The sequence below is a fragment of the Medicago sativa genome, chromosome 2 (genome assembly GCF_051527215.1).
Source record: "Medicago sativa cultivar Bolivia chromosome 2, Bolivia_mono, whole genome shotgun sequence".
Lineage (NCBI taxonomy): Eukaryota > Viridiplantae > Streptophyta > Magnoliopsida > Fabales > Fabaceae > Medicago > Medicago sativa.
The window spans coordinates 4086296-4097465 of NC_140750.1; the positions used below are offsets into that span (position 1 = coordinate 4086296).

At 36.9% G+C, this 11170-nt stretch overlaps 1 protein-coding gene across 2 annotated transcripts; it reads right to left on the bottom strand.

Annotated features, from left to right (window-relative positions):
• Nucleotides 1–8470: 8470 nt before the first annotated feature.
• LOC146943757 (putative NAD(P)H dehydrogenase (quinone) FQR1-like 1) lies at nucleotides 8471–10224 on the bottom strand. Of its 2 annotated transcripts, none has more exons than XM_085742025.1 (4): nucleotides 10072–10224; nucleotides 9870–9963; nucleotides 9495–9757; nucleotides 8471–9051 (listed from the first exon to the last, which is right to left on the bottom strand). In XM_085742025.1, exons 1-4 carry the CDS (start codon nucleotides 10092–10094, stop codon nucleotides 8874–8876), a joined length of 558 nt encoding a protein of 185 aa, XP_085598151.1. In that variant the 5' UTR covers nucleotides 10095–10224; the 3' UTR covers nucleotides 8471–8873. The 2 variants fall into 2 exon arrangements, with proteins under 2 accessions (XP_085598151.1, XP_085598150.1); XM_085742024.1 differs by having other exon boundaries at nucleotides 8471–8954; nucleotides 10072–10223.
• Nucleotides 10225–11170: the final 946 nt, after the last annotated feature.

Sequence of the window (11170 nt, forward strand, 5' to 3'; positions counted from 1 at the left end):
ATGCTGACAAGATTCATGTGCCTCCACACGCTCTCAATGTTATATCTTCCCCATGGCCTTTCTCTATGTGGGGCATTGACATGATCGGAAGAATTGAACCGAAGGCTTCCAATGGACATCGTTTCATTCTAGTGGCAATTGACTATTTCACCAAGTGGGTTGAAGCTGCCTCCTATGCCAATGTGACCAAGCAAGTGGTTGTCAAGTTTATTAAGAATAACATCATCTGTCGATATGGTGTTCCTAACAAAATCATCACTGACAATGGTTCCAATCTGAACAATAGTATGATGCAAGCTTTATGTGAAGAATTCAAAATTGAACATCACAACTCTTCTCCTTATAGACCTCAGATGAATGGTGCAGTTGAGGCCGCTAACAAGAACATCAAGAAAATTGTTCAGAAGATGGTCACTACTTACAAAGACTGGCATGAAATGCTACCTTTTGCCTTGCATGGTTACCGTACTACGGTGCGCAGTTCAACCGGGGCAACTCCCTTCTCTCTGGTATATGGCATGGAAGCAGTTCTCCCTTTGGAAGTGGAGATTCCATCTCTTCGAGTGATCATGGAAGCAAAATTAACTGAGGCTGAATGGTGTCAAAGTCGGTATGATCAATTGAATCTGATTGAAGAGAAACGTATGGATGCTATGACTCATGGACAGTTGTATCAAGTGCGAATGAAGAATGCTTTTGACAAGAAAGTCCGACCTCGAGAATTCAAGGAAGGCGAACTTGTATTGAAGAGAAGGATAAGCCAGCAACCCGACCCAAGGGGCAAGTGGACACCTAACTATGAAGGTCCTTTTGTTGTCAAGAAGGCTTTCTCTGGTGGTGCGTTGATTCTTACACACATGGATGGTGTTGAGCTTCCAAATCCTGTTAATGCCGATATAGTCAAGAAATACTTTGTCTAAAAAGAAAAGAACAGCGTGGTAGGTCGAAAACCCGAAAGGGCGGCCTAGGCAAAAATGCGCTTCCCGGTGGATCGAAAACCCGAAAGGGCGATCCAGGCAAAAGTTAGGGACAAAAAAAATGAATATGAAAGAGCTCGCTGAGATTGTACGCAACTCAGGCAAAAATGAGCGCCTCGATGAGCCGAAAACCCGAAAGGGCGGTTCATGCAAAAATGAGGTTGATAAAAGACAAGTAACTATATCTGGCAAATCACCATCACCCCTTGGGGCATCTGCAACTGTCAATGATCGTCTTCATCAGAGGTTTCTGTACTTGTGGATTCAAAATTTCTATGAAATGTAGCGGTCATCGTGTTCAATGTATCACCAACCAATAAAATTACCATTTTCCAAGCTTTGTAAATCTGTGAAGTCATGCCTTTGGCTGACCCTCACTCTTCTACGTCAATTTGAGCCTTTCTACTGTTTGAAGCTCTATTTTTCTTTCTACTTTCAATGCTTTATACAAAACATTTTCTTTCTATTTGATAATGTCAATGTCTGAAACAAACATCTTTGAAAATTGAAAAAATCTTTTTCTGTCTATTTTGAGAGCAAACCTGAGCAATAGGGTACATTTCAATGAAACATGCATGAATGAATGAGTGTCAATGTCTCTTGCAATACGTGTTACAAGCAGGATACTCCCCAGGATGATCTGTGGTCAATGGCAAGAATGAAAAAACAGAATGAAGATGAAAATTGAAAAAAATGAAAATGAAAAGCTCGCTAAGTTGAAAACCCGGAAGGGCGGCTTAGGCAAAAACGAGCACCCCGCTGATTGACAACCTATGAAGGCAATTCAGGCAAAAATGGGGCAATGAAAAGAATCTCTACTCCCCGGTGAATCGAAAACCCGAAAGGGTGGTTCAGGCAAAAATGGGGTTTGAAAATGAAAAATGAAAGAATGAAATATTGAAAAAAGCATTGACCACAGATGCGAACATCCAATGATTACTCAGCACTGACACGCCTAGCAACGGCGACCTGTATCCAAGGACCTTCCAAGGGTCCCTCCTCTACAAGTTTATTGCCCTCAGCCATGGATTCAATACGTCTCTCAACGACGGTCTCTCCAAAGAGGTTTTCCCCTGTGAATATGTCGCAGCACGAGCCACTACGTGCCCAAACTTCCAATGTTTTGTCTATCCCTGTGAAATTTCTCTGCCAAATTGCCAACCAATCATGCATTTCAAGCATTCATACATGCATAATCATGCATTTTATGTGCCCATACATCCAACAATCTTGCTATACCATGCATACATGTTGCATATCCAACTCTCAACTGTCAAATCCAATTCAATGTCAAACTGTCAAATTCGAAGCAATTTCCAATCTCAATTTCAATTTCAACTGTCAAATTCGATGCAATCTCAATTTTCCAATCCCAATTTCAAACCATGTCAAATGTCAAATTCGAAGCAATCTCGACTTCAATCCAATGTCAAATTCGAAGCAATTTCCAATCTCCAATTTCAATTCCGATTTCAAATGTCAATATCCAATGACGATCCTCAATGTCAATTTCAATGTCAAGTTCAATTTCAATTTCAATGCCAATCTCCAATTTCAATTTCCAATTCAATGTCAATATCCAATGCCAATGACAATGTCAATGTCAATTTTCAATCCAATTTCAATCCAATTTCAATGTCAATTGCAACTCTACAATCCAATGTTTATGTCTCTGTTCAATCTCAACTTTCAATCCCTCTTCTAATGTCAATTTTCAACTCAAATCAATGTCAATTTACTCTCAATTTGCTCTTGGGCCAACAAAAATGGTCATGCCTATTTTCAAATCAAGTCAATGACAAGTTACCCTCAATTGGTATCTTGTTAGATCAGACTTTCAATTTGTATCTTGTTACTGGTCGAGTGCCAGGTTCGATCCAAAAAGAACCACTTGTACCTGCTCATATACCTATGCTTCCGGACAAACGGCAAGTTCAATTTGAAGAACAGTTTGTACCCAGCTCATGCCTTGTTATCAGTCAGACGGCAAGTTCAATCTGAAGAACAGTTTGTACCCCAGCTTATGCTTTGTTATCGGTCAAACGACAAGTTCGATTTAAGAGAACATTCTGTACTCCCCCACATGATGTGGTGATAATCCAACAAGCGAGTTCGATCCAAAGAAACAGCTTGTATCAACCCTTTTGTCTATATCCCCAGCCAAACAGCCGGTTCAATCCAAAAGAACAGTTTGTGTCTGCCCATCTGTTTGTATCTTCAACCAAGTGTCAAGTTCGATCCAAAGAACAACTTGTATCTGCCTATATGTCTATGTTTCCGGTCAAGTGCCAAGTTCAATCCCAAGGACAGCTTGCACCCATCTCTTGTTTTGTATTCCTTGGTCAAGTGGCTAGTTCGACCCAAAGAACAACTTGTACCTATTTTTTCTACTCCCTGGCTTGTCTACCCTGTCAGTGTCTATCTGAATCCCCAGTGACATGATAGGTTCCATAGACTCCAGTTATTTGTCTTGCATTCATAATCAAAGTATTGCATAACATTCATATTTTTGAAACTCTGAAAGCGTATTTTTATGTCCAAAAGCAGTGCAAATGTTAATATTTAAGTATCTTTGTCCCGTCAACTCTAAGACTTCGTCTCTTGACCCTCCGGACAAAGAAACTTAAATAGGGGCAGCTGTTATACCCTAATTTTGGACCTAAAAATACTAGTCAATTTTTCTTTTCTTGCATTATAAGTCATTTGAACTGTCTCTGATCAATTGCATCTTTCTCTGCATTTTATTTCAATATTGTTTGCAAAAATTCACATGCAAGGGTATTTTAGTCATTTCCTATGTCAAAATTTCTCTCAGTCTTTCAAAATTTTGTTTGAGTCCTTTTCAAGTAGTGTGAATAAGTCTCTGTTTCATTCTATGTCTAAATCCATTTTAAAAAATTGCATTTGAAGTCATTTCTGAGTCAGTTTTGCCCCTGGGGGCATTTTAGTCTTTTCATGTGTCAAAGTCCTGTTTAAGTCCTAAAATTGTCTCTGAGTCTGTTAACTTTGCTGGTATAAGGTCTTGCTCTAATTCCTTGTTAAAAATCCATTTTTAAAATTGCGTCTGAGTCATTTTTAGTCGTTTTAGCCCTAGGGGCACTTTGGTCATTTCACACGAAATTTTGGCAGAGAGAGGTTACTTTAAAGTACCTCATTTAAGCCATTGGTTCGTTTTAGTCCGTTTTGTCATTTTAATCGTTTCACTTTACGTTTATTTCCAAATTACGTTTTTTACCAATTTTATTATTAAGTCCTTTTGTCATTTTTGCATTTTAGTCCTTTATTTTTAGTCATTTGCAATTTAGTCCAAAAGTTTGTTAAGTCCAGTGCCATGTGTCAGATTTTTATTAGTCCAGTCCACGTGTTAATGTTGCATTGGTCCAGTCAGTTACAAGTTTAATCCACGTGTCACTTTTCTATTGGCCCAGCCTGTCCAAGTGTCAGTCTATAAAAGGGGGCCAAATCATCACAGATCCAATAATCACAATCCAACTCAGCTAACAACTTTTCTTTTCTCTCTCTCTTTCATTTCGGATCAATCGCCACAAAATCGCAGAAAAAACCTCAAGAACATTCAAGAACAAGATGAAGATTCATCTTCATCTTCAACTCTAATCATCTATTGCCAGTTCCAGAATCCTCATCAATTACACGAAGCAATCACAAATTATCAGAAAACGAAGCAAAAACAACGCCAATTCGAAAATTCTCAGCAAATTCGAACAGCTCTCAGGTGATCTTCTTCGAAAATCCTCATCATTGAGCTGGTTGATTCCTCTCCTCGCAATCCAAGCCAGAGGCGATCACGAGAGGAGAATCAGAGAAGAGAAAAGAGGAAAAATGAAGAATCAGTGAGTGTGAAGAGAAACGGTCTAGAAAAAATCAAATTCAGCGAAGATTCAAAGCAATTTCATCAGAATCGAATCAGTTTCGTCCAAGCCGAATCAACATTCACAGCAAAACCGGTTCAAATCCTCGATCTATGCCTAATCCAAAACCCTAGGGTTTCGAATTGGACACGAAATCAAGAAGCAACAGCAAAAAGATCTTGAACCTGCAAGAATTGGAACGGTTAGGGTTGAATAATTTCCAAGGAATCAAGAAGACGTAGACGGAAGAACGAGAAGGACGAACGAACAACAACAACGATTGTTCGAGCATCTCCAAACAGATCGCAAAAGAGGTAAATCATCTTCTCCTTGTTCGTCTTTTCTTCGTTTCATCCTCAAAAGCCGTAAGCATAAATACATAGATTCATGACTAGTTTTCCTTCCTCCTTCGAAATCGCGCTTGGATCCACAAAGAACATGGAAAAAGATTCACAAAAACTGAAAAAAAGATTTGAAAACCATGGGGGATACCGAGTTTGACGGAGAAGATGAGAGCTTCTCTCTCTTCTCTGCATGTTAGAGAGAGAAGGAAAGGGATGTTATGAATCTATGGACCGGTTTTTGGCTTAAATAGGAAGGTGAACCGGACCGGTTCACGTGAACCAGTCTGGTTCACCTTTGGTTTGTTCTAAATGCCTGACCGTTAGATGTAGGGTTTGCTAGATCTGGATCGATCCAATGGCCCCTGAGGCATCTGGATGATCCAGATCCAGTGTTAGTGTTGGGCCTGGGCCTCTTTCTACTGAATTTCGTTTTGTCCTCCTTTTTCTTGCTATTTGCGCCACGTTGCATGTCTTTTTACACCTCCTGCATGTTAAAATTTCTCTAAGAATTCCAAATAAATTTCTATAGGTTCTTGATAATGTTCTTGATGTTTTTATGACATTTTTACATAATAAAATTTGATAAAAAATATGTATAGCTTTTTTTCCTTATTTTTGATAGAACTAGTAATTTTCTTGCACTTTTTAGTCCAAAAACCCTTTAAAAATTTCCTAAAAAATTCATATAGGTTTCTTGATAGTTTGGTAGCATTTTGTGATAATTTTTACATAGTAAAATTAGTTAAAAAAATAAAGTGTTAGTTTCCCTACTATTTTGTGATATTTTGTGCTAAAAATGAATGAAACTTTGCTTGATTTCAATCCTATTGCTTGATGAATACTTGTGACCTATGCCACTTGATTTGAGGGAGTTTTAACTACTGTTTGTGCTTGATTTTACTGCATGTATGGGAATATTGATGGATTACTTAGTTTACAAGTTACTTGTGTAAATAAATAATGCAAATATGCTTGAAGTTTGTTTTAAAATGCCAAGTAAATCATGTTGCCTTAATTCCCATTCCAAGGCTTGATTCTAAACCTTTAAAAATATATTGGAATGTGAGGATTATAGGTCATTTGGTTCTTGCATTTTATGAACAAATTTTAGCCATATTTGCACTCATTTTGCCTTTATTTTCTATCCTTTATGTTCTAGTGCTTCTCTTGCTTTATTTCCTTTGATATTGCCTTATGCCACTAACCTTTTCATTTCATATTTCATATTCATCATAAGCATCCCCATTTCATCCCATCTTCATCTCTATTTCTTCTTGCAATTTAATTTGTACCAAAGTTAGAATGTAATACTTAGGAGCTTTTGTAAAATTTTACTTTCATGCTTTTAATTTCTTGGCAAAGAGGCCATAGAATGTATCTAGGGTATAATGTAAAGGACAATGGACTCTAATGATGTACACCGACACAAGCACCGACACATGCACACACATCACTTTAGATATAGCTAGAATATGCATGTTTAGATGTATGTTTAGGATTGTATGCTTAGATGTATGTTTAGGCTTTATACTTAGAAAAATCATTTTTCCCAAAAAACTTGAACAAACTTCACTCAAACATTTTTTCATAATAAACCTTGGGGTCAAAACCCCATTGAATTTTTCTTTTATTTTCTTAATCAAATCTTAATGAACCTTAATCATACTTTGACTATATTTTGCAATTCACTAATCCAACCTCACAATTTCATAATCTCATGCCCTTGAGGCCTCTTTCTATTCTTCAAAACTCCATTTTCAAACTTAAAATCAACCAACAAAAACAAAAGCATTTTTGAGAGAGAACTACGGTGGATTTGATCCCTTAATCGGGTACGTAGGCAAGGAACAAAATTCCTTCAATTCAACTAAAATAAAAATCCAAAAACATTCTTCTCCCTCCAATTCTTCACTTAGAAACTCTTTAGGTGTAAATAACATTTCAAAATAGCATTTAAAAATAGAGCGCGCGCGTAGAAATTAAAGACGGTTCCTATAGGATACTATAGTCGTTATGGGTGCCTAACACCTTCCCGTAGCGAAAACAACTCCCGGACCTCGATTCTCAAGGGTTTTGCTTACTTTTTCCCTTCCCAAGAAAAAATAAGATATCACCGGTTTAAAAGGTTCAAACGTAATCAATGTTTGACACCCGAAAACCAAGATAAAACAAAGAGCAAGAAGATGCCACGTGTACTATCGCTTATAGAGGTATGCTTTTGTATTATATAAAGATTTGTTATGTAATGCTAAAATTTTATACTGTTAAGTACCAGGTAGGTTAAGATAATTTTTTATTTTTTTTGGGTGGGTGGGTGGGTGGGGGGTGTTTGTGTGTGTGTCAAATATTTAAGGTGCGTTACTAACGATGCCCGAGACCAATAGTTAAATAATTATAAAAGGCTTTGTTTTTTTTTTCTTTTTTAATCTCATGAAACCAAAGAGACGATATTTAGGACACTAGGCTAAAAGTTAAAGGTCTTTGGGTAAGTTTTGAAAGGTAGAAAAATGTGAATCTTTGGGAATCAAAAGAGGTGACTTTTGAGAAAGGGTGGTACTTTTGGTGAGAGATTTACGACGTGAAAATCACATGAGAAAAACACGAGAGAAGAAGAGATTTATGAGCAACTTGGGTGAATCTTAAAGACCAAAAGAGAACATTCTTAAAAAATCAAAGACTAAGAATTGATTCCTTTTAAGGATAGATTCAGAATTGAGAAACACTTTGTAAACACATTGGATAGTGAAATCATTGATTTCTTTTTGACTTGTACATAATGGATCACCATCTACGACCGGTAACATTTTAATAACGAAATGATATTATCATTTTAATAACAATCATTATTCAGTCAATTTGATTTATTTTCAATGTTTTTGCTTATATTCGTTTTGTTGGAAGAACAACGAAATCGAAATGAATAAGAACACTGATAATCGAATTTCTGAAGAAGAAATGCACTTGTGAAGAAGAGAAGAAGAATAAGTTGAGGAGAAGAATCAGTGAAGAAAGAAGAAGAAGAAGAAGAATGGTAAATGCATCTGATTTAGGGGATATATTTTTTATTTTTTTTATATTTGTTCACATGTTTTTGCTTTGATCCATAATGTATTTCTATCATTTCTATTTTCCTACTTTTTTTTTTTGTGTTAACCCTCTGGGTCTTAGGAAAAGGAGACCCTGTTAATATGGAGTTCGGCGTGATCATGAATTGTTCCACTCAAGAATCGAGTTGGATTCTTCCGAATGATTCGTCAGTATGATGAAACTCATTAACCACTTGAGTCAAATCACTTGTTTCTATTCTTGTCCCTTTGATAATGAAAGTTTAAAATTTAAATTAAAACTACCACATCAACATCGTCCAGGATAAACTAACATAACTGAATGATAGGGATGACAATAAATAACTTATGGTCTTGTAAGGACTGATTCAATTTTTTCTAGAGGGAAAAAAACTTTTCTTTGCATGCACGCATCAAATATTTAGAATATGTTAAGTGGATGCAGAATATGCAGTGGAAGATAAATATCACTGTGACCCTTTGAGCTTCTTTGCAATTCCCGCAAAGTATTTCCCTTGATGAAAAGCTTGAGCCAGTTCTAATCCAGTGGGCTGTCTTGAGCCATCCCCTGCATAAGTTCCAGCACCATATGGTGAGCCACCTTTCACCTTTTCTATCTCAAACATTCCAGCACCAAATGTGTATCCAACGGGCACAAAAATCATTCCATGGTGAACAAGTTGTGTAATAGATGTCAACCTGCAGGTACATTGTAAAATCAGAAAATAAATGGCGAATGATAGCACTTGTTGTGTAATCGATGTCAACCATGACTCTGATAGCACTTGCGGAAAGTCTGGGAGCACCAGAGTGTAAGAAAAACCTTAGCAGTAGCAATTTCTCAGTAAATTCAGTAAAAAATGACTAAATGCATTGTGTATCGATCTCAATGAAGTATTTCAAGATAGTTTTATCAGATAAATAACTATTTTAGTCCCTAAATGTATGAGACGCTGTTACTATAGTATCCAAATCGAAAATAGTTAATTTAGTCAACATATGTGTTCAAAAGTTTACTCGTTGGTCAATTTAGTTCATAAAATTACTAACAAAAGAGGTACTAGGGATGTATTTGCAGTTACGATACATTTATGGACTATAGTGGCAGTAGCTGATACATTTAATCCATTCATTTCTAATTGATGCGGGACTAACCAATTATTATTGAATTCTAAAAACATTTGGCATCTTATTTTCAAAAAATAAAGTGTGATGGAAACAGAAGAATGAGAAACTCACGGTGTAGTTTCTTGACCACCTCCTTGACAAGCAGTGCTGTAAAAGATGCCAGCAGGCTTTCCTGCAAGTTTCTGTGTGCACCATAGGTCTCCAGTTGTATCCATAAATGCTTTGAATTGAGTAGCCATCATTCCAAATCTTGTTGGAAAACCAAACAAAAAACCATCAGCCTCAAGAAGCTCATTTGCTGAAATAATTGGAACATCACTCTTTGGAGGTGCTTTCATCTTCCCAAGAACCTCTTCTGGCAATATTTCAGGCACCTATACATATATATAAATAAATAAAAATATTGTAAGCTTAAAAAGAAAATTCTGCATTTGTTCTAAATCATGTTTGAGAAGTGTTCAGTTTGGTTTGGATGAGTTTACAAACCTGCCAGAGTTTTGCTTCTACACCTTCTATGGATTCAACTCCATTTTTGATCTCTTCAGCTAGCTTCCCAACATGTCCATACATAGAATAGTAGCTAAACATGCAATGCAAATATTAATAATCATACACGTTAAATATAACTTCTGAAGGAGGATAAGATCTTAAGATTCGTGAAAATAGAGAGAGGAAGAAAATGACTTACACAATGTAAACTTTAGTAGCCATTGCTGCTAGTAACTTGAAGTCTTGAACTGCTCTGTTCTCTCTGTCTCTATAGAAACCAAAAGGGCGTTCTTGGTGAGTGTGAACGTGAAGTGTATGCAGCTTGCATATTTTTATACACAAAACCAATTCCATTTATATAATGCACCTTTTTCTTTGCCCGATAACCTTTTTATTTTTTTTATTCCAAAAAAAACCTTTTTATTTTTTATTTTTTTTTACTTATATTGCTTCAATTTATTATTGTTGGAAAATGACTCAAAAATGATGCATCCTGGAACTGTCAAAATCGGCGCCCGAACACTGTGCAATCGGGGCCCGATTTTGAGCTAATTCTGAAGGCCTGTGATACTGTAAAAATCGGCGCCCGAATGGTATAAATCGGGGCCCGATTTGTTGCGCTGCAGAAGTTAAAAAAACGGTTTTTTCATGGGCCGGTTCTGTTCCGTTTGGTTTTTTGAGGGATGCTTTCCACTATAAATATAAACCTTGTATCAGATGATTATGTGGTGTAGAAAAACAAGGTTTAGAAGCCAACAAACAAACTAGGGTTTATAGAGAAATTCTCTTGGCAACAACACTAGGGTTGGGATTGTTTTTGATTCACCTTGAACAAAACACTATTAGGATTGAGTCTCTTGGTCACGGGAAGAGGCTGGGACTGAGGGTAGAGTTAGGTTTGAAGACTAATTCTTGTAACCTTCAAAATCTCTTTGTAAAGAAACTCATATCATTATAGTGGAACGGAGAGCTGCTCTCTCCCCCAGAGTAGGTCATCATTAGACCGAACTGGGTAAACAGATTCTTGTGTTCTTCTTCTTCTTCCTTTATCTCTTGCTGTTTATTTTTGTTTGAATTATTTTTTTGCCATCCGCTTCAATTGATTGCTTGGTATTAATTTGCTCCACGCATCAGTTTTATTATTGGTGTGGTTTTCACAACGAATTCACAACAATTGGCGCCCACCGTGGGGCAAAGGTCAAATCAATAACCAGGTATCATGGGTTCGAAGTGGGATATTGAAAAGTTTACCGGTAGTAACGACTTCGGGTTGTGGAAGGTAAAGATGAGGGCAATTC

Coding starts and splice junctions, on each gene's coding strand:
- LOC146943757 (XM_085742024.1), bottom strand. CDS start 10,094: ATGGCTACTAAAGTTTACATTGT. Junction 9,964..10,071: donor GCTACTAAAGTTTACATTGT/GTAAGTCATTTT, acceptor TTGCATGTTTAG/CTACTATTCTATGTATGGAC. Junction 8,955..9,494: donor GGTGGTCAAGAAACTACACC/GTGAGTTTCTCA, acceptor ATGTACCTGCAG/GTTGACATCTATTACACAAC.